The sequence below is a fragment of the Patiria miniata genome, unplaced genomic scaffold (genome assembly GCF_015706575.1).
Source record: "Patiria miniata isolate m_02_andy unplaced genomic scaffold, ASM1570657v1 HiC_scaffold_11, whole genome shotgun sequence".
NCBI classification, from domain to species: domain Eukaryota; kingdom Metazoa; phylum Echinodermata; class Asteroidea; order Valvatida; family Asterinidae; genus Patiria; species Patiria miniata.
Genome location: NW_024037049.1, coordinates 6,929,493 through 6,952,342, shown reverse-complemented (window position 1 = coordinate 6,952,342; position 22,850 = coordinate 6,929,493). Strand labels below are relative to the sequence as shown.

General features: G+C 41.6%; 2 protein-coding genes across 2 annotated transcripts in view; both read left to right on the top strand.

Annotated features, from left to right (window-relative positions):
- The window catches only part of LOC119743378 (sorting nexin-6-like), a gene marked incomplete at its 3' end in the record, with an annotated part of 177,042 nt that overhangs the window by 13,910 nt on the left and 140,282 nt on the right, over positions 1-22,850 (top strand). The window contains 2 exon segments of the mRNA XM_038219769.1: positions 1,331-1,378; positions 21,742-21,846. Coding sequence (XP_038075697.1) covers positions 1,331-1,378; positions 21,742-21,846 — 153 coding nt within the window.
- Positions 12,178-14,804, top strand: LOC119743388. Its single transcript, XM_038219778.1, has 2 exons — positions 12,178-12,882; positions 13,405-14,804. The coding sequence occupies exons 1-2, from the start codon at positions 12,824-12,826 to the stop codon at positions 13,787-13,789; spliced, it is 444 nt and encodes a 147-aa protein (XP_038075706.1). The 5' UTR covers positions 12,178-12,823; the 3' UTR covers positions 13,790-14,804.

The following is a 22,850-nucleotide window of genomic DNA, read 5'->3' as shown; positions in this document are numbered from 1 at the left end:
TATATGTGTTTTGAAAAATCATGCTTTTGATGATGTCATCATGGGGTCACACATTTAAAGAAAACTATGCAATATATCACCTAATGAATCTAATACAAAAAGAATTATGAATTTAGCATGTTGCGTTCGTGAGATATGGTATCAAACCTCAAAATTTGAAAAATATGTATACAATCACATGATAACGTCATGATGACGTCGCCTTAATTTTCACCAATAACACATCCTGGTTTTCACCAATAACTACATACCAAGTTTCAATCCAATCGGAATTGCAGTTATCTAGATAAAGGACTTTGAAATTTGCACATTTAAGATGACGTCATGTGACCCATGATGATGTTACCATGACGCCACTCTTCGGGACACAACCTTGCTATAGGGACTATGCCTGTAACTTTGAATGATGGACAAAGATTAGTGCCAAAAGTGGCGCGGACAAAAGACATCAAGTCTGTGAGATTTTGGGTGTGGAACAAGAAGAAGAAGAAAGACTAAAATCAGAACAAAAACAAAAGCTTTTCCGCAACTTTGCAGAAACATCCCCCCCCAAAAAAACAACTTGAACAAAAACAAAGGCCCCCCCCCAAAAAAAATTCCAACAAAGGCCTGTTTCAACATGCATGCCGAAACAGCCAATGAAACTCTATAAGTGTACTTTAGGAACCATTTCCTGTAAGACAACTAAATGAACCTTTTATGTAACTGTACTCTTCAAAATACCTGGTGATGTCAAGGGCGGATCCAGGGGGGGGGGGGGGGGGCCAAAGGGGGCCATGGCCCCCCCCCCCAAAAACGAAACCAATTTTTAAATTTTTTTATGTGACATCGCAATAAAGGCAGGCAATGAGTACACCACCATCTTTTCCTCAAAAAAACATTGTTTAAAGTGGTCAGAAATTGCCTCAGATCGCACCACAGAGCATCTAGAATCCAAAATTTTTTCGGGGCCCTTTTAAGCGGGCCCCGAACCCCACGCCGTAATTTTTTTGACCCACTTTTTTGGGGACCAAAATATTTTTGGCCCCCAAAAAATTGTGTTCTGGATCCACCCTTGGGTGATGTTGAAAAGCAACACATTGTCCACCCAAGGATTACTCCATCCAACTTACATCAAAATTCATGAAATTATGTACACAAACTACATTTAAAGCCTATTTGAATAATGACCCCTACTTTACCTTTAGACGTCAGCATTCCAAAGACGAATTGTGGTTTACCACCCAAGGCTCTCTTCATTTAAATCTCGTTAAAATCCATCAAAGCATGTACAATGTTCTAAACTTGCTTTAAAAAAAAATTACTTGTTCATTTCACACTTTAATTGCAGGATGGAATGGAAGACAGTTCAGATCTTCTTTCAGATGAACAAAGCAAGGTAAGAAAAAAAAAGATGAATGTTTGTTGACAAACAGATTGCTGTTTCTGCATTTTGCATGTTTATGTCATGTTATATTCTGATAGGACAAACATGTGCAGTAGAAAGTTACAGAGTGATCAGATAACTTAATTGGCTTTTCAAAAGCCTTTTTGTTTGGATTGTTTTTGGCTTTTTGCAAATTTTGCAAAAAAGCCTTTGTTTTGGTTTTTATTTTTGTTTTTTTCTTTTTGTTCACGCAAAATCCCATGAGAGTTTGTACATGAATTTAGTACACGTTTTTTTTGGCATTCATCTTTGTTGTACATTGTTATCTTAGTCAGCTTAGGTGATTATGTCATGGGTCATCACGTGACCTCATCACAAATGTGCATATTTTGAAGTCCTAAATCTACATAAGTTTGATTGGGTTGAAACTTTGTATACCGGTAGGTAGACTGGAATGTGTTATAGGTAAAAATTTAGGTGACGTCATGATGAGGTCATTGTGTGATTTTGTATGAATTTTTGAATTTTATTTACTTTTTAAGTCTAACTCCCTAGGCCTTTTTGGTAGGATGCAGCCTCAATCCTTAAAAATCCTCAAATTGGCCTCATATAGCCTCAATCCTGCAAATTCCTCATTTATTTCTTGAATATGGTCCATGGAGGGGTGACCACTGCGCACTGCCTTAATCCTGCAAAATCCTGCGGCAGTGACTGTCAATATGGGTCTTTCTACAGTATTGGGTAAAAGAGTGTGACATTTACCTCAAAATTGAAATTGCTTAGAGAAGATTTAAAGACTCAAACATGAATTGAGGGTACAGTCACCTTTTCAGAAAAAGTAGCAAAAAGATAACTTTCTCTTGTACAATAAAAAATTAGGGGTTTGTGTACTGCCTTTAAGGGGTATTACCTATGTAACGGGGACGGACACCTTGGTAGTCCCAGCAGTCAAGCAAGGTATTTGATCAATTGTGGTATGTGTGTTTTTAAAGTGCAAGTGATTATTGTAAATAATATCACCCTAGAAAATCCCCCACAAATTCCCTTTCAGCGAAAAAAATATGAAACACCCTCTGAATCACTGTATTTTTCACATGGTCAATATATTTTGTTTATCTTTCCATTGAAAGACAATGATTAAATGCATGAAGTCTGTCATGCCAATAACTGAGTGTTTGGTGGTCCATTACTGACTGCTTAATTTGTTGTTTGTCAAGTCAGTCTGATAATATGGCTCACATTCAAAAAGGGTATTTATTTAGCATTAGCACAGAATTACCCACGTAACATTGACGGACGCAATGGAAATAAACACAGGCACTGACAGGCAACTGAATTCTGACAGACGTTTAAACATTTATTTATTTCCAACAAAATTATTTCTAACAGTTATGCACATATCACCCCCAACTCCAATCATCTTAAAACATTTTTAAATGTTCACTTGGGATTTTTTTAAAGATTTGTTCCAGTGCGCCATGCCTGGGAACAATGGCTGATTTTGTGCCCAATTTCCGGACACAACCTTTAAAAAAAAAAAATCGGACGAAATTTATGATACTAAAGTAGTCAACATCAAGTATTATTTAGAAAAAGTTACTTAGTATTTAAGTTAATGAACATGAAGATTCACAACAAAGAGAATGAGCTACATGCATGGGGAAAGTTGGGAGAAACTTTGAAGTGCGCCACGTCGTTGTTTTCATTCTGCGAACACTGCACTGCGACAAGCTGTATTGCACTTAAAAGCCTACACATAACAGCCACGCAACACGTGCGTTTTCCACACAACTCTGTCTTGTCAGGCCCTGTGGCATAAACAGCCAATGAATTTACCCCAAAAAACGAGTCGTACAGAAAAAATTTCACACAGAAAAAGAGTATGAATGCATCAACATTTGTTAAACTATTTTTAAGTGTTGAATCCTCACCTGGATTTTTTTGGAAAGTCCAGTTTGAGAGGCAAACTTTCGCTCATGACAGCGGCACGAAAGTGCGGGAAAAAAATGGCGGCTTCTACTGCATCGGTAGCGACTCGCAAGTTGACGGCTGTTTCCAAATTTACATTTTCTCCCCCCTTGGTGAACCTTTTCATGCCCTGTTCATTAACATTGTTAAAATCGATTTTAGTTGAAAATTAACTGTTTTTTTTACATCACATACCACCTCAGATTTCCCCTTGAATATTGACATGGACCATTCAGTCCTGCAGTGCAAAAAAAATTACACGGGGTAGCTGTTTTTTGCGTGGTTTGCTGCGGCATCCACATTTATGTCCGTATCATGTTACAAGGGTAATGACACACCAGTCATTGTGTCCGTCTCTTGTGTCATCAGCTCGTTTAGTTGTTTTTAATTTTACCTAGCTTCGAACACTGAACATGGTGTTACTGGACATCATCTTCTATCACTGGAAACAAATTTGTCCTGTCTCGCTGTGCTAAGACGTTTTAAAAACCTTTGTCATGATTAGCCACGTAACGGCCATTATCCACGTAACTCTGGTGACGGAATACCAAACATGAAACATTCGCCAGGAAGTTGGAAAGACTGTTCAAGAACAACACGTCAGAAACCCATCTCAGTGAGGGGAGAACACCATAAGATGTCAACTGGGGATCTATCTAATTCTGAGTCGGCACACGAGCGTGATGCGTGGATAACAGTTATCCACGTAACAATTTGACGGACAGTTGGAACTGAGATTTCGTCGGCCGTTTTGAGAAACTTTTCCATGGAAACATTCGCTGTCATGATATGTGCCTCACACAAGATAACATAGCTATAAAACAGTCATAACCAGGTGGGGATACAAGGCTTAGATTTTCCAATCTGGCAAGGGATTACCCACGTAACATTTTGACGGACACAGTTACGTGGATAATGGCTCACCTGACAGTCGGCGTGTATTTACAAGTGAGCTCGCAGCGGTTGCATCTTATATTATTTATGTGGGGGGAAACTCCAACTCTTCGTACACTGTCAATTTAGTTTAATACTGAGACTGAAACAGGGAGAAAAAGCAATAGTTTCCTGCCTTTCAGGAAATGTCACAATATTCAGCACCATTTTAGGGACGCATTCTTCAGAGTTAAGTGAATAATAAACAAACACAACAACCAATGGTTTTTGTTTTATTTCTGATATATCTTTAATACATACTTAACAATATCACACATAACTTGTAACTCTGCAGTGGATGGTTCTTAATAAAATATTTGTGTAATCTTTGTCCGTCAAAATTACCCAATACTGTAGAAAGACCCATATGTTAATGCTTGGCCAGTGACATCCTGACAAAGGTGGCAACCAGTCTATGCATTTGACAACATAGCATATAAATTAAATACTGCAGTACAGGTCGAACAAATGGTCGTAAACATTGATGGAGAAAGAAGAATTCTCCCTTGTCTGTGTATGTATTTTTTGTTCTTCATGAATTTATTTGGAGGTCATACTTGAGGCGATACAGTGCAGCGTGTTTCGTGAAATTTCCTGCCGCAGCATGTGGTTTGTTGCTCGCTAGATACACAGTGCATTCACGCTGCTCAGGCCCGCGCCCGCTGTTTATTGTGCTTCCCATGCAATACAGACAGTTAGGCATAACCAGCATTGTGCATAGTGGTGTGCAAGACATGAATTCTCCATTATTTTTTTAAAGAAATATCGACATTAAATGTTGTTTACATTAATTGAGGCAAATTTTATCATGTTTGTAACCATTTTTATGCCCTGCCGGGGCATACTGTTTCCGCCTTGTCCGTCCATGTGAGTGTGTGTGTGTGTGTGTGTGCATGTATAACCACTGCCTTATGGGGTACTGGAACAATGGGAGGTACCCCACGAGGCCATTTTGTGACCTTGTGGGGTACTAAAGTGGTACTCCACAAGTTTTTCACAAAATAAGGCGAGACACCAAAAATACATTGACCGTTCGCACGCGTGCGCACACAGTCGTTTTTTGCTATGCTTCCGAGGATTGGCTTTGTGTTTTCCTTTGTCCCTGTAATATAACACTCTCCCATAGACTAAGCACACAAACCTGCGTTCGAGGACAATAGGCACCTTCCTTCGAGGATCAATGGCCCCTTTGTGCTCCTTTTGTTGTCTGTCCTCAGGCGTAATGCCATGCAGGAACACAGTTTCCTTCCCGTTCTGCATGCCTTCCCGTTCCTTTGCGTGCCGAACTGCGTTTATTCTTCTTTTGTAACACGATTAACTCGTAACCATTTGATTTGCCGACCTCTCCAACTGAGCACTTCCGTATATATTCTTGTCTTGTGATAAATAAACGAATGAATAAAAAAAAGTATGCCTGGTCCATGCTCCATATTTCGGCAGGCGTGATACGGAATAAAACATATAATAATTACCCGGTTGGGCGGGGTGAAAAATAAAACCCGACGGAAAGGTTAATATTTTTGGTGGGCTGGATACTCGGAATAAAAAAAAATAATTACGCTGTTGGGCGGGGTTAAAAATACAACCTCGACGGAAAGAGTTAATATTTTTTGGGGTGGGCTGGATGCTCGGACTAAAAATAATAATTACGCTGTCGGGCGGGCTGAAAATAAAACCCTGACGGAAGGGTAAATATTTTTGGTTGGCTGGATACTCGGAATAAAAAAAAATAATTACGCTGTTGGGCGGGGTTAAAAATACAACCTCGACGGAAAGAGTTAATATTTTTTGGGGTGGGCTGGATGCTCGGACTAAAAATAATAATTACGCTGTCGGGCGGGCTGAAAATAAAACCCTGACGGAAGGGTAAATATTTTTGGTTGGCTGGATACTCGGAATACAAAAATAAATTACGCGGGATGGGCGGGGTGAAAAATAAAAACCGACAGGGAGGGTTAATATTTTTGGTGGGCTGGATACTCGGAATACAAATAAAAAATTACGCGGTTGGGCGGGGTGAAAAATGAAACTCCGACGGAGAGGTTAATATTTTTTGGGTGGGCTGGATACTTCGAATAAAAATTAATAACTACGTTGTCGGGCGGGGTGAAAAATAAAACCCGACGGAAGGGTTAATATTTTTGGTGGGCTGGATACTCGGAATAAAAATAAATTACGATGTTGGGCGGGGTGAAAAATAAAAACCGACGGAAGGGGTTAAAAAAAAAACTGGTGGGCTGGATACTCGGAATAAAAATAATAATTACGCGGTCGGGAGGGGGAAAAATAAAACCAGACGGAAGGGTTTATATCTTTTGTGGGCTGCCTACTCGGAATAAAAAGTAATAATTACGAGGTCGGGCCGGGCAGAAAAAAAACCCACGTAGTCAAGATTTCAACAAAGAAACTGAGATGGGAAGCCGTTGGTTAATATTTTTTGGTGGGCTAGGCTGGATAGTCGGATTAAAAATTCCGCGGTTTTGGTTGGCGAAATAAAATAGGGATTTGGCAATCTCTTATTATTACATGTATATATTTTTTTACAAATGAAATTTCAATGGTTATTGCAAGTGTGACTTTGATTCTCAAAAAATAAGAGGAACAAGCATTACAATTTGGTGTAAATTACTATTTGGTTTTATAAATTAAAATCAATCATTTAATGAAGGTCATAATACACGATTGAAATCCGGTTCAAGCGTTTTGTTTTATTTATTTGTCACAGCTCTCAAATAATCTCAATAATTAAAGATAATTATTGTATAAGGTCAGAATTTAATTTAAATATGCATGGTCGATTGTTTCAGGTGCTCGAAATAAACATCCATCCATTACAGTTGGAAGAGAGTAACATGCATAATCAGGTGGTGGTTTTTACGATTTTACAAAACCCTACAAGATATAAATCGTTGTCAATCAACTATAAACAAAATCTGCAAATACGCCCTGATCTTGCCTACTAGACTACATGTAACAGCCTACGATCTTAACATGGAAGACTTTTTTCTACATTTTGCATTGACTGCATCCTTCAGTGCTTTTTGCAGTTTCTCGTCAATTTTGTGTCTTGGGAATTCAATGGCCGCTTGGGACATTATTGCAATAAACTTGGGCTTTTTCCTCAAACATTCTTTGGTGACCTTTTCTTTGCCATTGAAGATAACACCGCTGTTATGGTAATTTGATCTGGCGAGTTCCTCTGGGGTGAAGACTTCTGCCATTAATTTGATGATCAAGTCCTTGGGGTTGTCCACCTTGTCAAAGATTTTGTCGTAAGTGTCCTTGTCCATTGTATGGGTGGCATTGTTCGATGTGCCTATTAGCACTGTGTTGAGATGCTTGTCGGCGATGATGTACTGTGGCTCCCGATGTTCACTGGTGATACTTGAGGCGTTCTTCTCCTCGGACCGAAGCTCTCGTACCTCTGCCCACAGCTCGTTTACCTCTGCCTGAAGCCCTCGTATCTCTCCCCGCAGCTCTTTTGTCTCGGTTGACTGCTCATCCAGCTTGGCGATCACCATCGCAAGTTGTGACGTCACAAGTTGGATGAGGGGACTTTCTGTGCTGGCCCCGGTGATCGCTGAAAGATCGAGATCCAGATCGAAATCAGCTATCGGCTCATACTGAAACTGGGGAAGGTAGGCTGGGGCTGGGGCTCGGGAACGCTGGTGGGGCCCGTGGAATCCTTGGTGGGCTGGGGCTCGGGAACGCTGGTGGGGCCCGTGGAATCCTAATGGGCTGGGGCTCGGGAACGCTGGTGGGGCCCAAGGAGCGTTTTCGAATCCCTGTTCTTGACAACACTCGGGTTAACCCGACACGAGAACAGCGGTCTCGAACGTGACGAACAGACCCGAGAGGGCGTTCGCGGATCGATTTTTTCACTCCCCGGTTGATGGAGGGTTCGGCGAGGTGCAGCTTGAACAAAATGGCGGACTGTGAAGATTCGTAAATTGTTTTGTGTGGGTTTTCTTTTGCTAATACCCTAATGATTGGAATAAGAATACCATTATAGTGCAGGTCTGCAATTTCATCCCCGCATGTCCGGTTTTGCAACAGTCGTCCTCGTTCATTTGGAATAGGCCTAAGAACAAATTCAGACGATTGTCGGCCATTTTGCATTGCTTTATATTGATGCGACACGCACCCGCGCGTTCGTAACAACCAGCTCGAGAATACGTTCTCGTGTTACACGCCTGTTGTCAAGAACAGGGATTCGAAAACGCCCATGGAATCCTTGGAGGGCTGGGGCTAGGGCTGAGTCAATTCGAATAATTGAATATTCGAATATTCGACCTTCCAATCGATCGAATATTCGAATATTCGGTTATTTGGCCATTCCAAATTCCCTCAAAAGCAAAAATATGCCATACATGTACATGTAGTCAACGTACGTGCGCACGTCAGCATGCCATGCATGATTTCTTCACAGGTAAATCAGGTATTTGACAACAATCAGTTGTTCCTCAGTTGTCAGTAATTTAAAGATTAACAATAACCAGAGAAGCTAGAGTGAAGGATTCCTTGTTTGCATGGGGGACGTATTAAGCCGTGAACCCCAAACACGGCGGGTGGCGTCAGCTATTGTGACTCTCCGACCCTTAACTCGCAAACAGGAACCGAGCATATCTATTGCTGGAAGCTATCTTGAAGTCTACAAAACGGTGTACTTCCTAGTCACAGTATTGAGGATAAAAAAATCACTTTTATAATAATAACTCGCACTTTTGTCACCAAGAATTGAGGAAATGATTTTATATCATTTTAAATAAACTTATTCTCAACAACCAAAAACTCCAAGAAAAAACCTATGATATTTAATGTCTTTATTCAATGAAATATGGGTCTTTGAATTGTAAATGCATATTTAAGTTTATGCAAATAATGGGCGTGGGTGCGGCATACACACGCCCCGGCTTGACACGTGCAAAGCAGTATTTCCTTGTTTGCCCACAGCGGATGTATTATAAGCTGTGTACCCAAAACACGAAGGGTGACATTTCAGTATAAAAAAAAAAATCGCAAGCCGAGCTCCGGCGGGCGCATTGTTGGCGGGCTAATTAGGGCACAGGTGCGTTGACCCGGTTCTTTTGTCTGGCTAAGTGCGTGCTCTGGAGATAACTTTCTAACAAATAGGCCACTAAAAGGTTTGGATATTCCAACTTGCAACATTTTGATACATTTTGTCTAGCTGTGGTTTTCTATGCTGGGAATCAGGGGTACGTTGCGGTGAGTTGACCGCAAAGTCTGTCTGGCGAAATAAATGAGAGCTCTTTTGAATTTGAAATCCTCTCTGTTGTCTGCCCTTTTTCTTGCGTTTTTCTCAACTTGGAGGACATAAGCCAGAGGTTCCCGCTATTATTACTGAAAGTATAATTGCTGAACTAGTTTTTGAAGTGTTTATGTATGTTTTGTGCAAATATTGGGTGCAATTAGCAGACTATCCCAGCGAACAAAGCTGACGGACAGCGAACGAAAATGTGTTCGATAAAAGGGTGCTCGGATCAGTTGAGAGAACTAGATTATTTTGTACATGTACATGTAAATAATTACGGAGGCATTGAGGCGAACATCTAACAGCCATAATAAATTTACCCCTAAAAGTAAACAAGAAATTCTTTTAGAAAAATCCCAGAGTCCGTAACGTAAATGAACCAAGGTTTTCAAAACGTTTTAATGTAATGTTGGGGTTCATGACAAGTTTTCTACAACACCGCCACGTGCTGTGAGCAGCATACTGCGTGCAAGGCGATTCCCTATAACCACGTGCATTCGACACGATTGAACAGACGATGGAAAACTTTGGGGGGAATTGGCTTCGCTGTATCAGTGTAATGTATCGCTTCTTGTGCGACCCTGTGCGAGCAGTACGTCCTCAAAATAAGTACATGAAAACGGAAAATACAAAGGCCCACACAGAAAAAAGAAATCAAGTTCTTTGCATGAGATTGCAGAGGTCTTCTACATCGATGTTGGCATGCCATTTTCGCGATGTCAATAGCCGATCCAGTAAGCCCCTCCCACTGCGCACGTGGGCAAATTAACACGTGCTCCTCTCCAATGCCACGCTGCATTTTCCTATGCTGCACACATGTACATGTACATGTAACACCAACGCGCGGGGAAACTTGCCAGGATCGCATCGGGGAAAAACAGCGGCGGTTTTCTTTTGAAAGTAGGGATTGTAAGTAGGACGACAACAAACAAAAATACGGACAACGGAAACGTTACTACTCATGCTAGAAGTTTGATATGAAAAGGTGTCAGGAAGTGTTTTGTGAAGACATGAAAGACAAAATGTCTTGTTTATCTTGTCGGAAGCATCAGCGATTGGTGTTGCAGTCCGGCGTTAAAAAAATGGGCTGGCTTTACTGCAAGCACTCCCAAAGCAGAAGTAATATATGTATGGCATTATTGCTTGGCATATATACAAGCTACTTTTATGGGGTTTTTTGGCAGCAACTTGAAACTTAACTTTGAGAATACACTTTTGTTGTTAAAAAAAAGAGTTTTTTCCACCTTTTTATTTCATTGCATATCACCACCGAATATTCTTATTCGAAAATAAATATTCGAATATTCGTTTATCGATCGAATAACCGAATATCCGAATATTCGGCACAGCCCTAGCTGGGGCTCGGGAATGCTGGCGGGGCCCGTGGAATCCTTGGTGGGTTGGGGCTCGGGAACGCTGGCGGGGCCCGTGGAATCCTTGGTGGGCTGGGGCTCGGGAACGCTGGCGGGGCCCGTGGAATACATGGTGGGTTGGGGCTCGGGAACGCTGGTGGGGCCCGTGGAATCCTTGGTGGGCTGGGGCTCGGGAACGCTGGTGGGGCCCGTGGAATCCTAATGGGCTGGGGCTCGAGAACGCTGGCGGGGCCCGTTGAATCCATGGTGGGTTGGGGCTCGGGAACGCTGGCGGGGCCCGTGGAATCCTTGGTGGGCTGGGGCTCGGGAACGCTGGCGGGGCCCGTGGAATCCTTGGTGGGCTGGGGCTCGGGAACGCTGGCGGGGCCCGTGGAATCCTTGGTGGGCTGGGGCACGGGAACACTGGCGGGCCGGTTGTCCCTCTGACCGGTTGGGGCTCAGGAAGGGTGGCGGGTCCAGCAGCGAGTTTCTTAATGACTGCAAGCGGCACGTCATCCTCGTCGGAATCTTCGGAAAGCTTTCTTTCTGAAAAAAGGGAAATAAAGTTGACATCAAAATCTGGTTTTGAAAAATGTGTTAACAAAGCCTTAAGTGCAGTTCTTAAAGCTGGCATTATTGTGTTTGGTCATGTTGCTTCTGAAATCATATTATATTAATTTATGTCAATGCGCCAACATACATGTATACATGTAGTTCTGCACCCAAAATACATATCCTGGTTGAGCACTTTAAGTTTGAAAAAGTTTCAAATTCACGGTTGATAGAAATCTCATAGGGGGCCAAGGTTACCCGCCATAGGGCACAATGAAACAAATGTTGTACTTTGTCGCCGATCCGTACAATTTCTGCCCTGTGATGATTGGATTTGTAGTTCACTTGCACCTCCATGCTGATTTCCAGGGGATGACGAGATTTCACCCTGCTCTGAGCAACATCTTCCTCGATGCCATGCCATCTTGCATTAAGCCACCTGATGGTAATTTTGTTGGTAGACATCTTTACAAGAGTGTTTAGAAGGCGTCTGCACTCGATACAATTTTGTTTCAAAATAAGACAGGGACAGGTTTTCAAACGACTCTAATGAAACGAAGCATGTTTCTGGAACTTTGTGCATAGAAGACTGATAGAAGACTGAAATTTTGCCCAATAGTAAACCACAGGATGACTCGCTCATGTTGATTGGTTCGTTGTTCAGTCTCTTTTGTTTGGAACCAATGCAACCAAATCACAAGGCGTTACCGCAACAATTCATAGCCCTATTACACCAACCAAATCACAAAGCCTTCCCGCGACAATTCATAGCCCTTTACACGAACCAAATCACAAGGCTTTACCGCGACAATTCGTAGCCCTAAATGTCATTGTTAAAGTTGTTTGATGGTTCCGCAAAGGAGGACAGAGTGGGGTGGGTTTGGGCTTCTATTGAATCTGGCTAATTGTCAGCACGCGTCACTCGTTAATCCCTGGAGAATACCTAGGTACTGTTTATGAACCGTATGTTACATTCGCGTACAGTTGCATATTTACTTTAGTTCTAGAAAGTGTTCGTTCGTTTAAGTATGAGTTCCCCACTTCGAGAGATTTTGGCTAACCGGCCGAATGTTGATATCAGCTGTCTTTTGGTTAGTCCGAAGGGCAAAGTTGCAAAACCGAGGCCCAAACCTGAACGTCAACAGTCACTTCTACTCTTCACGGGTGAGGTACGCCTTGGAGTTGGCCTCCAAATTCCATGAGTCGTCTGTGGTCTACTCCGTTGACAATAAAAACAAAATTCTTCTTGGCGACCAGGTGGCCGCTGTGAACCGGGGCATCCAGATTAATTGATTCTTTCCCGCTGATGACTGCCCCAACCTCCCTGACCACGACTTCCCCACTCCCGGGTACTTCCTTGTTCCTTGTGGCTACCTTCAGATGGTTCCCCCGTCTCCATCTACGCTAACCAGAGATAATCTTGGACGGGACCAGTATGAGTAAGTCAACTTAAATTGTCACTTGAATTAAACTTAAATAATATGTTTGTTTGTTTGGTTTTTTTTTTATGTTATACCGCCCAGGGTATTCCGCCCGAGAACATTTCGATATTAAAGGGAATATACAACATTTGCAAACATTGGAAAACAAAACTACTGCTCAAAATTTACCTTTTTTTTCAGTCCAAATTTTGTTTGCTATTGGTTACATGTTCATGAACGGGTGCAGGCCAGCTAGATTGGTTTCCTTACCTTACATTTTTCCGGCATCTATAAATTGATTCACAGTTTCATTTTAGTGGGGTCAGGGAACCAGACTACTTGAACATTTTTTGTTTTTCTTGGTTTTCCCAGCATTTTCGAACACAAACCTTCAAACTTGTCAGTGTAACAATATTTGATCTATTATACTAACCCCTCAAAATAGTTCATTTCTAAAATTTACAGCAAAAGCCAATGATGTACATTCCCTTTGACACAGAGTTGTATTTTTTTTTTTCCAAACTTGTGTGTTTTTTTTAGGCTCCCCAGAAGATCGAGGGCTACTATCATAAACAGGAGTCCCCAGAACCCATGTCATGTGTCAACTCACATGAATGACATGATCAAGCATCTGAAGGTAGCAGAAGAGGTGGCAAAAGGGCATTCACTTCTTGTACTGATTGCGGATGGCGGGCCGGATTTCAACGTGAACCATGCGGTTAATGAAATCTACTATGGCCGCCTCTTCAAGCAGTGCAAGCTGGACGCCCTAATTGCCACCTCGTACTGTCCTGGCCATTCAGCCTTAAACCCCGTGGAGCGGCTGTGGGCCCCGTGCACCCGAGCATTGACCTCCACGTCGATACCCGCAGCGCTCCCCGGGGAGCTGCCTCCCAAGCGGCAGTCCCTCACCCAAGATGAATGAGAAAGGAAGGATGCAGAGGTGTTCAACAATGTCATGGAACACGTCAAACACTATTGGAAGGGGCTCCACTACGCTGGGCATCCGGTCACCACCATCACAACGCCCAGCGGATTCCAAGATGCGCCCCTCGATGACTTCGACCGTGTACCCACTGCAGTGTCATCATCGGCGACTAGTCTGCGGGAGGATCGAGCAGTGTATGATGAATACAAGTTCGTCATGCGACACATGGATCGGCGCATTGGCATGGTGATTTTTGCCAAATGTTCCGATCCAGGGTGTCAGCACTGCTTATCCAACCCCCCAGTTGCCAATGATATGCTGCAGTGTGTGCGCAGCTTCCCGACGCCTATTCCATCAACCGAACATCCAAGTCATTTTTTGACCTTTATGGAGGCCATTCGCGACACCAGACAGCCCCCATGCGAACACATGCCCTTGTTCAATCAAAAGTCATTGGGGCGCTGCAAAGAGGAGGGGTGCAGATATGTGTTCACCAGCAAGAAAGATGTTGCTGACCACAAGAGAAAGGCACACAGATAAACGTTCCGTCGTGACAAAATGAGCAGGCTCATAATTAATGTGAATCATTTTTTTTAATCAGACAGGCGTTATCTAAATTGTACCTTTCATCGTTTTGTGGCTGAAAATTATATATCGGGAAATGAAAAGAAGAAAGAAACTAGAGCTATGTCTGTTCGATGAACAGAATACAAGGCTTTTCTGCCTTTTTGGGGGGTTGTTTTGTCCATCCATGCAAGAACATACCGTAGTTACAGACCTAACTTTTCCACATGTAGGACTTTATTCACCTTTTAACATGACGTCAAATATCCTGTGATGACCTCATCGTGACAACACTTGTCAGTGCACATGCTTTCATTGTTGTCTTGATGTGCACCAAGTTTGACGTCGATCCCATGAAAGAAAGTGTCAACTTTTTTTAGCGGAATACAATTTAAAATATTAAAAAATAATAATAAAAAAATCAACAGATGACGTCAAGATGACGTCATTTCAGATTTTGCATATTTGTGACATTATCTACCTATCCACAAAGCTTCATGACGATCGGACCTTCTCTTATATGTGTTTTGGAAAATCGCATTTTTTGATGACGTCATTGTGAGGTCACACATTTTTCAAAATTTTGTGCATATACATATTACCTAACAAACCAAATACAAAAGGAATTTTGAATTTTGCATGTTGCGTTCGTGAGATATGGCTTAACCTTAAAGGGGCCTAAACTTTTTCCGCGATAGCCTTGACAATTTTTTTCGGCGTCCTGAGCTGTTCTGACTTTTTAGCCACGAGCTTTGCGCATCTTTTGATACCAAAAACATAAAAATTGGACCATGGGTTGCTGCGCAGCGAAGAGATGGTCAAAATAACCCGGCCCTTTTAGAGTTAAAGGTCCAAAAATTCCTATAAAATTGTACAATTAAGTCACCATGACGTCATCTCAATTTTCATCTGTAACACATCCCGGTCTACCAACATACCAAGCTTTAACCCAATCGGACTTACAGTTCTGTAGATAGATGACTTCAAAATATGCACGCTTGTGATGATGTCTTGTGGCGCATGATGATGTCATCGTAACAATACTTGTCAATGCACATATTTTTATTGTGGTCTTGATTTGCACCAAGTTTGACGTCAATCACGGTAAATCAAAATGTAAAATTTTGTAAGTGTAATAAATTTTTAATTATTAAAAAATCATTAAAACATAAACAGATGACGTCATGGTGACATCATTTCAGATTTTGCATACTTGTGACATTATCTCCCTATCCACCAAGTTTCATGACAATTGGACCTTCTCTTATAATGTGTTTGGATAAATAGCATTTTTGATGACGTCATTGTGACATCTCACATTTTTCAAAATTTTGTGCATGTACCTATCAAGTATCACCTAACGAACCAAATACAAAAGAAATCTTGAATGTTGCATGTTGCGTTCGTGAGATATGGCCTAAAGGTCCAAAATTTCAAAAATTCATATAAAATCGCACGATTAGAAACACAGGGCATAACACTGATCGGAGCCTTCTCCGGCTGGACAAAAGGTTAAACATTGATAGGTGACATGGAAAAATCAATGTGTCGCACGTGCGTGCATGTACTGTACGCAATGATACCAGCATACGTACCGCACCGTACCGTCTGCTAGCACATGGCTGGTCGGGAATGGGTAGCCTTGTGAACGATCCAGTGGATAAAATCATTATGTTGTGCGATTTTCGGAGGTTTCAAATTCAGTTAAACAAAATACAATGCCTTAAAAATCGTGATGATTATCTCGAGGATAGCGAAGAGAGCATTAGCGAAACATTTCACTGGCATTTGTTAGAAGAGAAAGATGATAATACCTGATTTTTCCCCATGTATGAATGCAAGTGGAGTAGTGGAGTTGTGTGGTTGAATGGACATGATTGAAGCACCATGAACGGTGCCTTGTCTTTCGGACTTTTCCCTAGACTTTCTCAAGTAAGAAGTGAACTTCTTTATTGATGACTCCATTACTCTAACCGTAATTCGGGCATTTTATGCAATGAAAACACTGACCATTTATTTCATCGTAAAATTTTGTTTTGAATCGAAAATAAAGCAGGAGTAGGTGTCCAGAAATAGGGCATGAAGTGTATTGTACATGCATGTACATGTGTGTAATGCAGCGCGGCCCAGATTTCAGACACGTATTTTTCTTCGGCATATTTTCTGATTTTTTGGCCATATGCCAGTTTCATCTCTGTTACAGTGCTGTAGGTACAGGCCTTCAAAATATGCATGTTTGTTATGACGTCACGTGACCCATGATGGTGTAATCATGACGTCGCTCTTCGAGACACAACTTCACTATAGGGTCTTCACCTGAGCTAAGTTTCATTGGAATAGGCCTTTTTTAAGGTCAGAAGTGTCTCATACCAAAAACATTTAACCCTATCCCTGCTGAATCCAACAGGATCCAAAAATATTATATACCTGTTTAGTGATGACAAGTTTGACTCCGTTGGATTCAGCAGACAACTGAAAATAAGGCACAGTGGATTGAGCAGGAATCTCCGGTTGGACTCTGTTGGATTTAGCAGGGTAGTGTTGAGGAACTACTAATAGTCCAGCGGATATGTGACAAAATATCGATGAATTGTGCACTTTTGCATAAAAGCGTGAAACTTGGCACAGATGTTTATATTCATGCGAGAAAATGTTTTAGATGTGGAGCCATCGCAAATTTACCCTTTTAGGGGCGTGGCATCCATTTAAAAAAAGGGGGCGGGACTTGTCGTGCCCGCAGTAAAAATGGTTTTTCCCACTTGTTACAAAAGCAGGAAACTTCACAAAGACATAATTATATAGATTATTAGTGTTTTCCAGATTCGGAGCCACCACAAAAGTACCTTTTTAGGGGCGTGGCAGCCATTAAAAGAAAAGGGGGTTTTAATTATTATGCCCACTTTGGAAAACATTGTGCCCATATTTCATGAACGAATAAAACGTCCAACAGACGTTTATATTCATGAGAAAAAAAATTCCAGATGTGGAGCCATCTCGAACACACACCCTTTTAGGGGCGTGGGAACCATATAGGAAAAAAAAGGGGGGCGGGGTTTTCATTATGCCCACCCTGGAAATATTGTTCCCACACTCATAGAGAAATGGAACTTTCCACAAACATTGACATTTATGAGAAAAAAAATTCCAGATGTGGAGCCATCTCGAACACACCTTTTTAGGGGCGTGGCAACCATATAAGAAAATAAAGGGGGGCGGGGTTTTCATTATGCCCACCCTGGAAATATTGTTGCCACATTCATAGAGAAATGGAACTTTCCACAGACATTGACATTCATGAGTAAAACAGTTCCAGATGTAGAGCCATCGCGACCACACCCTTTTAGGGGCGTGGCAGCCATATTGAAAAAAAAGGGGGCGGGGTTCTCATTATGCCAAACATGGAAAAAAATGTGCCCACATCTCATAAACGAATAAAGCTAATTCCCACAGATATTAATATTCAAGAGAAAAAAAAAGTCACACGTGAAACCATCGTAAACACACCCTTTTAGTGGCGTGGCAGCCATAGTAAAATGGGGGGGGGGGGGGTAGTCATGATGCCCCTATAAAAGAAAGTTCTTATGTAGATCCACAGCAAACTCATCCTTTTAGAGGTGTGAGGGGCCTACTCACTGTGCCCACAATTGCAATTTTTATATTTTGTTGTTGATTTCTTATAATGTTGATTGGCCCATAACCTATATTATTTGGTAATACAATGACTTACCCCAAAGAGCATGGGTAAGTACCGGTAGGCTAACCCGTGTTATATTGTTCAATGTGTGTACTTGCACCTATATTATCAAGCACATCTAAATTCCAGAGTGATTTCATTATTACAAATACACAGCACACAATGGCAGCCCTAAACTCTAACATTTAACATTAAAGGGCCATGGAAATCCTTTTTTTACGGGGGGGGGGGGGGGGGGGAGTGTAAAATCCCCCTACCCCTTACCCGTTGCGCCACATTGACAGCAGATTGGGTAACAATACGATGTACTCGCCTCACAAAGTGGTGGTCACGTCCACTATGACTTCACATTCAATGAATCTGTGTACCCCCACCACACAACACCTCTGTTCTCTTAAAAATGGTACATCAAGCTCTTATGAGTGTTTTTTTTTACCCCGACCAAATCCATTAAAAAAAATTATACGTTATACAGGTGCGACACTGCATATGCCTTTTGGTCTGTCAGGAAAAAAAAGGCAGGGGAAACAATGTATTTGAAGAAGTAACACTAGTCTTTCCAGGACTCACTGAGGTACCCCAGTTTATACCCCTAATTCAGATATTGCTGCAGTTGAAAGGTTAACAATAATTCTACAGACGAAAGAACCAGTAACTGGGTAAACATAGATGAGGCAAGAATGCATAGTGTAAGAAAACAAAGGGTTTGCCAACAGTAACTTCCAACTATAATGGCGGCCCTACTCCAACACATTAAACAGCTATCTGAGGTGGATTTTATTATATGAAACGCGGTCAAAATTTTCCAGGTTGTGCATATTGAGTACCCCCCCCCCTTTTTAAAAATGGATGCCGCACCTCTAAAAGGGTAGGTTTGTGATGGCCTCACATTAAAAAAATAAGATTTTTATGAATATATTGTCCGAGTGGAATCTAATCCATTTATGAAAGGTAGGCACAACTTTCTTTTATAGGGGCATCATGACTACCCCCCCCCCCCATATTATTATGGCTGCCACGCCCCTAAAAAGGGTGTGTTTACGATGGCTCCACGTGTGATTTTTTTTCTCGTGAGTATTAATGTCTGTGGAAATTAGCTTCATTCGTTTATGAGATGTGGGCAAATTTTTTTCCCATGTTTGGCATAATGAGAACCCCGCCCTCCTTTTTTACCCCTCAGCCGAGAGGCTCGAGGGGTATTGTCATCGCCTAGGGCGTCCGTCCGTCCGGATGTATGTCCGTCCGTCCGTCCGTCCGGGTAGCTTGGTTTCCGGATGATAACTTGAGTTTAAAATGTCGTTTGGGGTTGTAACTTCGGTAGGGGGTTGCCCTTGGGAGTAGGCAAGTTGGGATTGGTTTTGAGGTCAAAAGGTCAAAGGTCAAGGTCACCGTGGTGAGTTAAAGGTAAATGGTTTCCGGATGATAACTTGAGTTAGAAATGATATTTTGGTGTCTAACTTTGGTAGAGGGTTGCCCTTGGGAGTAGGCAAGTTGGGATTGGTTTTGGGGTCAAAAGGTCAAAGGTCAAGGTCACCATGGTGAGTTAAAGGTAAATGGTTTCCGGATGATAACTTGAGTTAGAAATGAGATTTTGGTGTCTAACTTTGGTAGAGGGTTACCCTTGGGAGTAGGCAAGTTGGGATTGGTTTTGAGGTCAAAAGGTCAAAGGTCAAGGTCACCGTGGTGAGTTAAAGGTAAATGGTTTCCTGATGATAACTTGAGTTAGAAATGAGATTTTGGTGTCTAACTTTGGTAGAGGGTTGCCCTTGGTGTTAGGCAAGTTGGGATTGGTTTTGGGGTCAAAAGGTCAAAGGTCAAGGTCACCATGGTGAGTTAAAGATAAATGGTTACAGGATGATAATTGAGTTAGAAATGAGATTTTGGGTTCTAACTTTTGTAGAGGGTTACTCTTGGGAGTAGGCAAGTTGGGATTGGTTTTGGGGTCACAAGGTCAAAGGTCAAGGTCAGCATGGTGAATTCAAGGTAAATGGTTTCCGGATGATAACTTGAGTTAGAAATAAGATTTTTATGTCTAACTTTGGTAGGGTGTTGCCCTTGGGAGTAGGCAAGTTGGGATTGGTTTTGGGGTCAAAAGGTCAAAGGTCAAGGTCACCGTGGTGAGTTAAATGTTAATGGTTCCCGGATGATAACCTGACTCTGGCTGAGGGGTTTCAACAGCAACGCTGTTATTTTTCAATATGGCTGCCACGCCCCTAAAAGGGTGTGTTCGCGATGGCTCTACATCTGGAATTGTTTTTATCATGAATGTCAATGTCTGTGAAAAGTTCCATTTCTCTATGAATGTGGGAACAATATTTCCAGGGTGGGCATAATGAAAACTCCGCCCCCCCTTTTTCTGATATGGTTGCCACGCCCCTAAAAAGGTGTGTTCGAGATGGCTCCACATCTGGAATTTTTTTTCTCATGAATATAAACGTCTGTGGGACGTTTTATTCGTTCATGAAATATGGGCACAATGTTTTCCAAAGGGGGCATAATAATTAAACCCCCCCTTTTCTTTTAATGGCTGCCACGCCCCTAAAAGGTACTTTTGTGGTGGCTCCGAATCTGGAAAACACTAATAATCTATATAATTATGTCTTTGTGAAGTTTCCTGCTTTTGTAACAAGTGGGAAAAACCATTTTTACTGCGGGCACGACAAGTCCCGCCCCCTTTTTTTAAATGGATGCCACGCCCCTAAAAGGGTAAATTTGCGATGGCTCCACATCTAAAACATTTTCTCGCATAAATATAAACATCTGTGCCAAGTTTCACGCTTTTATGCAAAAGTGCACAATTTTTTCACATATCCGCTGGACTATAAGGGGTTAGAGTGATATGTTGTCATGTGACACATGATGATGTCATCATGACGTCATGTGTCTAGGACCAACGTTAATATGTTTTCTTAGTCATCAAAACGGTTGATGAAAAAATGATGCAGTTTGAAAAGTAGCAAAGTCATAAATTAAGCAAGGAGAAATTGCAAAGTGCAAACACACATGCTCGTAATTGGCCCTTATCAACTGCACAGTGCCCTAAGTCTCAACGTTTTGACTAGCCTGCTCTAGTCATCGTCAGTCTCCTGTCGAAACGTTGAGACCAAAGACAAGTTCTTTTAGAACTTAAAGCAGGACTATTCTTATTAGAACTAAAACTACTCAGCGAAAGTTGATAATAAGCAGGACAAGTTCTTTTCAGAACTAAATATCTTCTTAGCTGTAGTTATTACCACATGGTGTTACATGTACCAAAAACCAAAATGATAACCTTTAAAATAACTTCACATGACCTATGATGATGTCATCACACCGTCATGTTTTTCAGACCGTCTATGACCTATGATCTTCCTTTATGGCAAGTTGGTTAAAATACAAGGTTTACAAATAACACAAGTGTTGGTATGCTGTGCACAGTCAGATGCTGCTATTGTATTTACCTTAATGACAACAGTGAGTTCAATTGAAGAGCATGGCAGTAATATAATGAAAAAAGCGGCCACAGGGACTTGAGATTTAGAAATATGTAATTTTCGTAGCCTTAACAGTCCTGAATCTCCAATTTAAATACGATTTTGCATTCCCCCTAGGGAAGTAAGGCAAAGCAATACCAAATAATTTATTCTCACAATTTTAGTATTTATGAACATTAACACATTAAAACTTTTCATTTTCATTTTTGTTTTTACAGGGTAGGTCCGATACCGTTGATCTGAACCTAGATACATCTTTGGTCGTGGACATTTCAGATGCTTTAAGTGAGAAGGAAAAAGTGAAGTTTACAGTTCATACAAAGGTACATGCATTTTGTTAGTAAAACCCATTGTTGCTCATTCAGTAGATTATTTTATCCATACAGCCGTGTGATTGCGAAAGGTAATTTCTAAAGGTTACATACATACATAACCCTTTACCAAAAAAATGTATTTTGAATGACACTTCATGCACACAGACATGTTTATGATGGCAGACGAAATCTTTGAAGTCAATACTTCATTCACTTACCCAAATAGCTACTACGTTTGCATATTTATTCAGCTGACAGGCTCAAACACTAAAAGATTTAATCAACCAACGAGTGCCCTCTCAGGGCCTACCCATTATGATACGTCATGAATCGCCATTATACTTCCTCTTTTTTTTTAGCGACGGCATCGTACAGAAGCCTTTGACGGGTTTTTGTACGATTTTCGTTTTGAGAGTTTCTGTTTTATAGCATTTATCAACCAAGTGAGTTGTGTACAATCTGTAGAGTTTGGTTTTTGAGAAAGTAGTTCTCATTTGGAGTGATTTTGGAGTCTTTTGCTTCCGTTTTTCTTTCACGTGGCGTAGCAGGTTTTTCAGCCTTTGTCTCGCACCATGTGCGGCGGGCCAGGTCAGCACCTGCCGGGTAGGCATCATGGGTTCCCCCTTTGGGACCAAGTGCAATCCCTTTTTAGCCGAGTCGGCTTTCTTAAGTTATCATTATTACTTCTGTTTTATCTAATAGTAATATTTTTTGTCAAAAATAATAATTTTATAATTATTAATTGAAAAAAAAAAAAAGCAGTGCATTTATTTTATGACTCCATAGATGGGACCCAAGCCAGCTGGCGTTAAGCATAACTCGCCTCGAGACAGGTACGTCTCCCGAGTTATTTATCAAATCCTTTCCATCATCGTTGTTTCCGTAAAGGCCTTACGGGAGACAGTGCGTCGTATCCCCGGAGAGAAGTGAGGTTATTCATGAAAATAGGTCTGCTAGTCGCCCCACACGTGGGGCCCCTGTTCCGGAAGTCAGACTTTCGGCCGTTCAGGGGA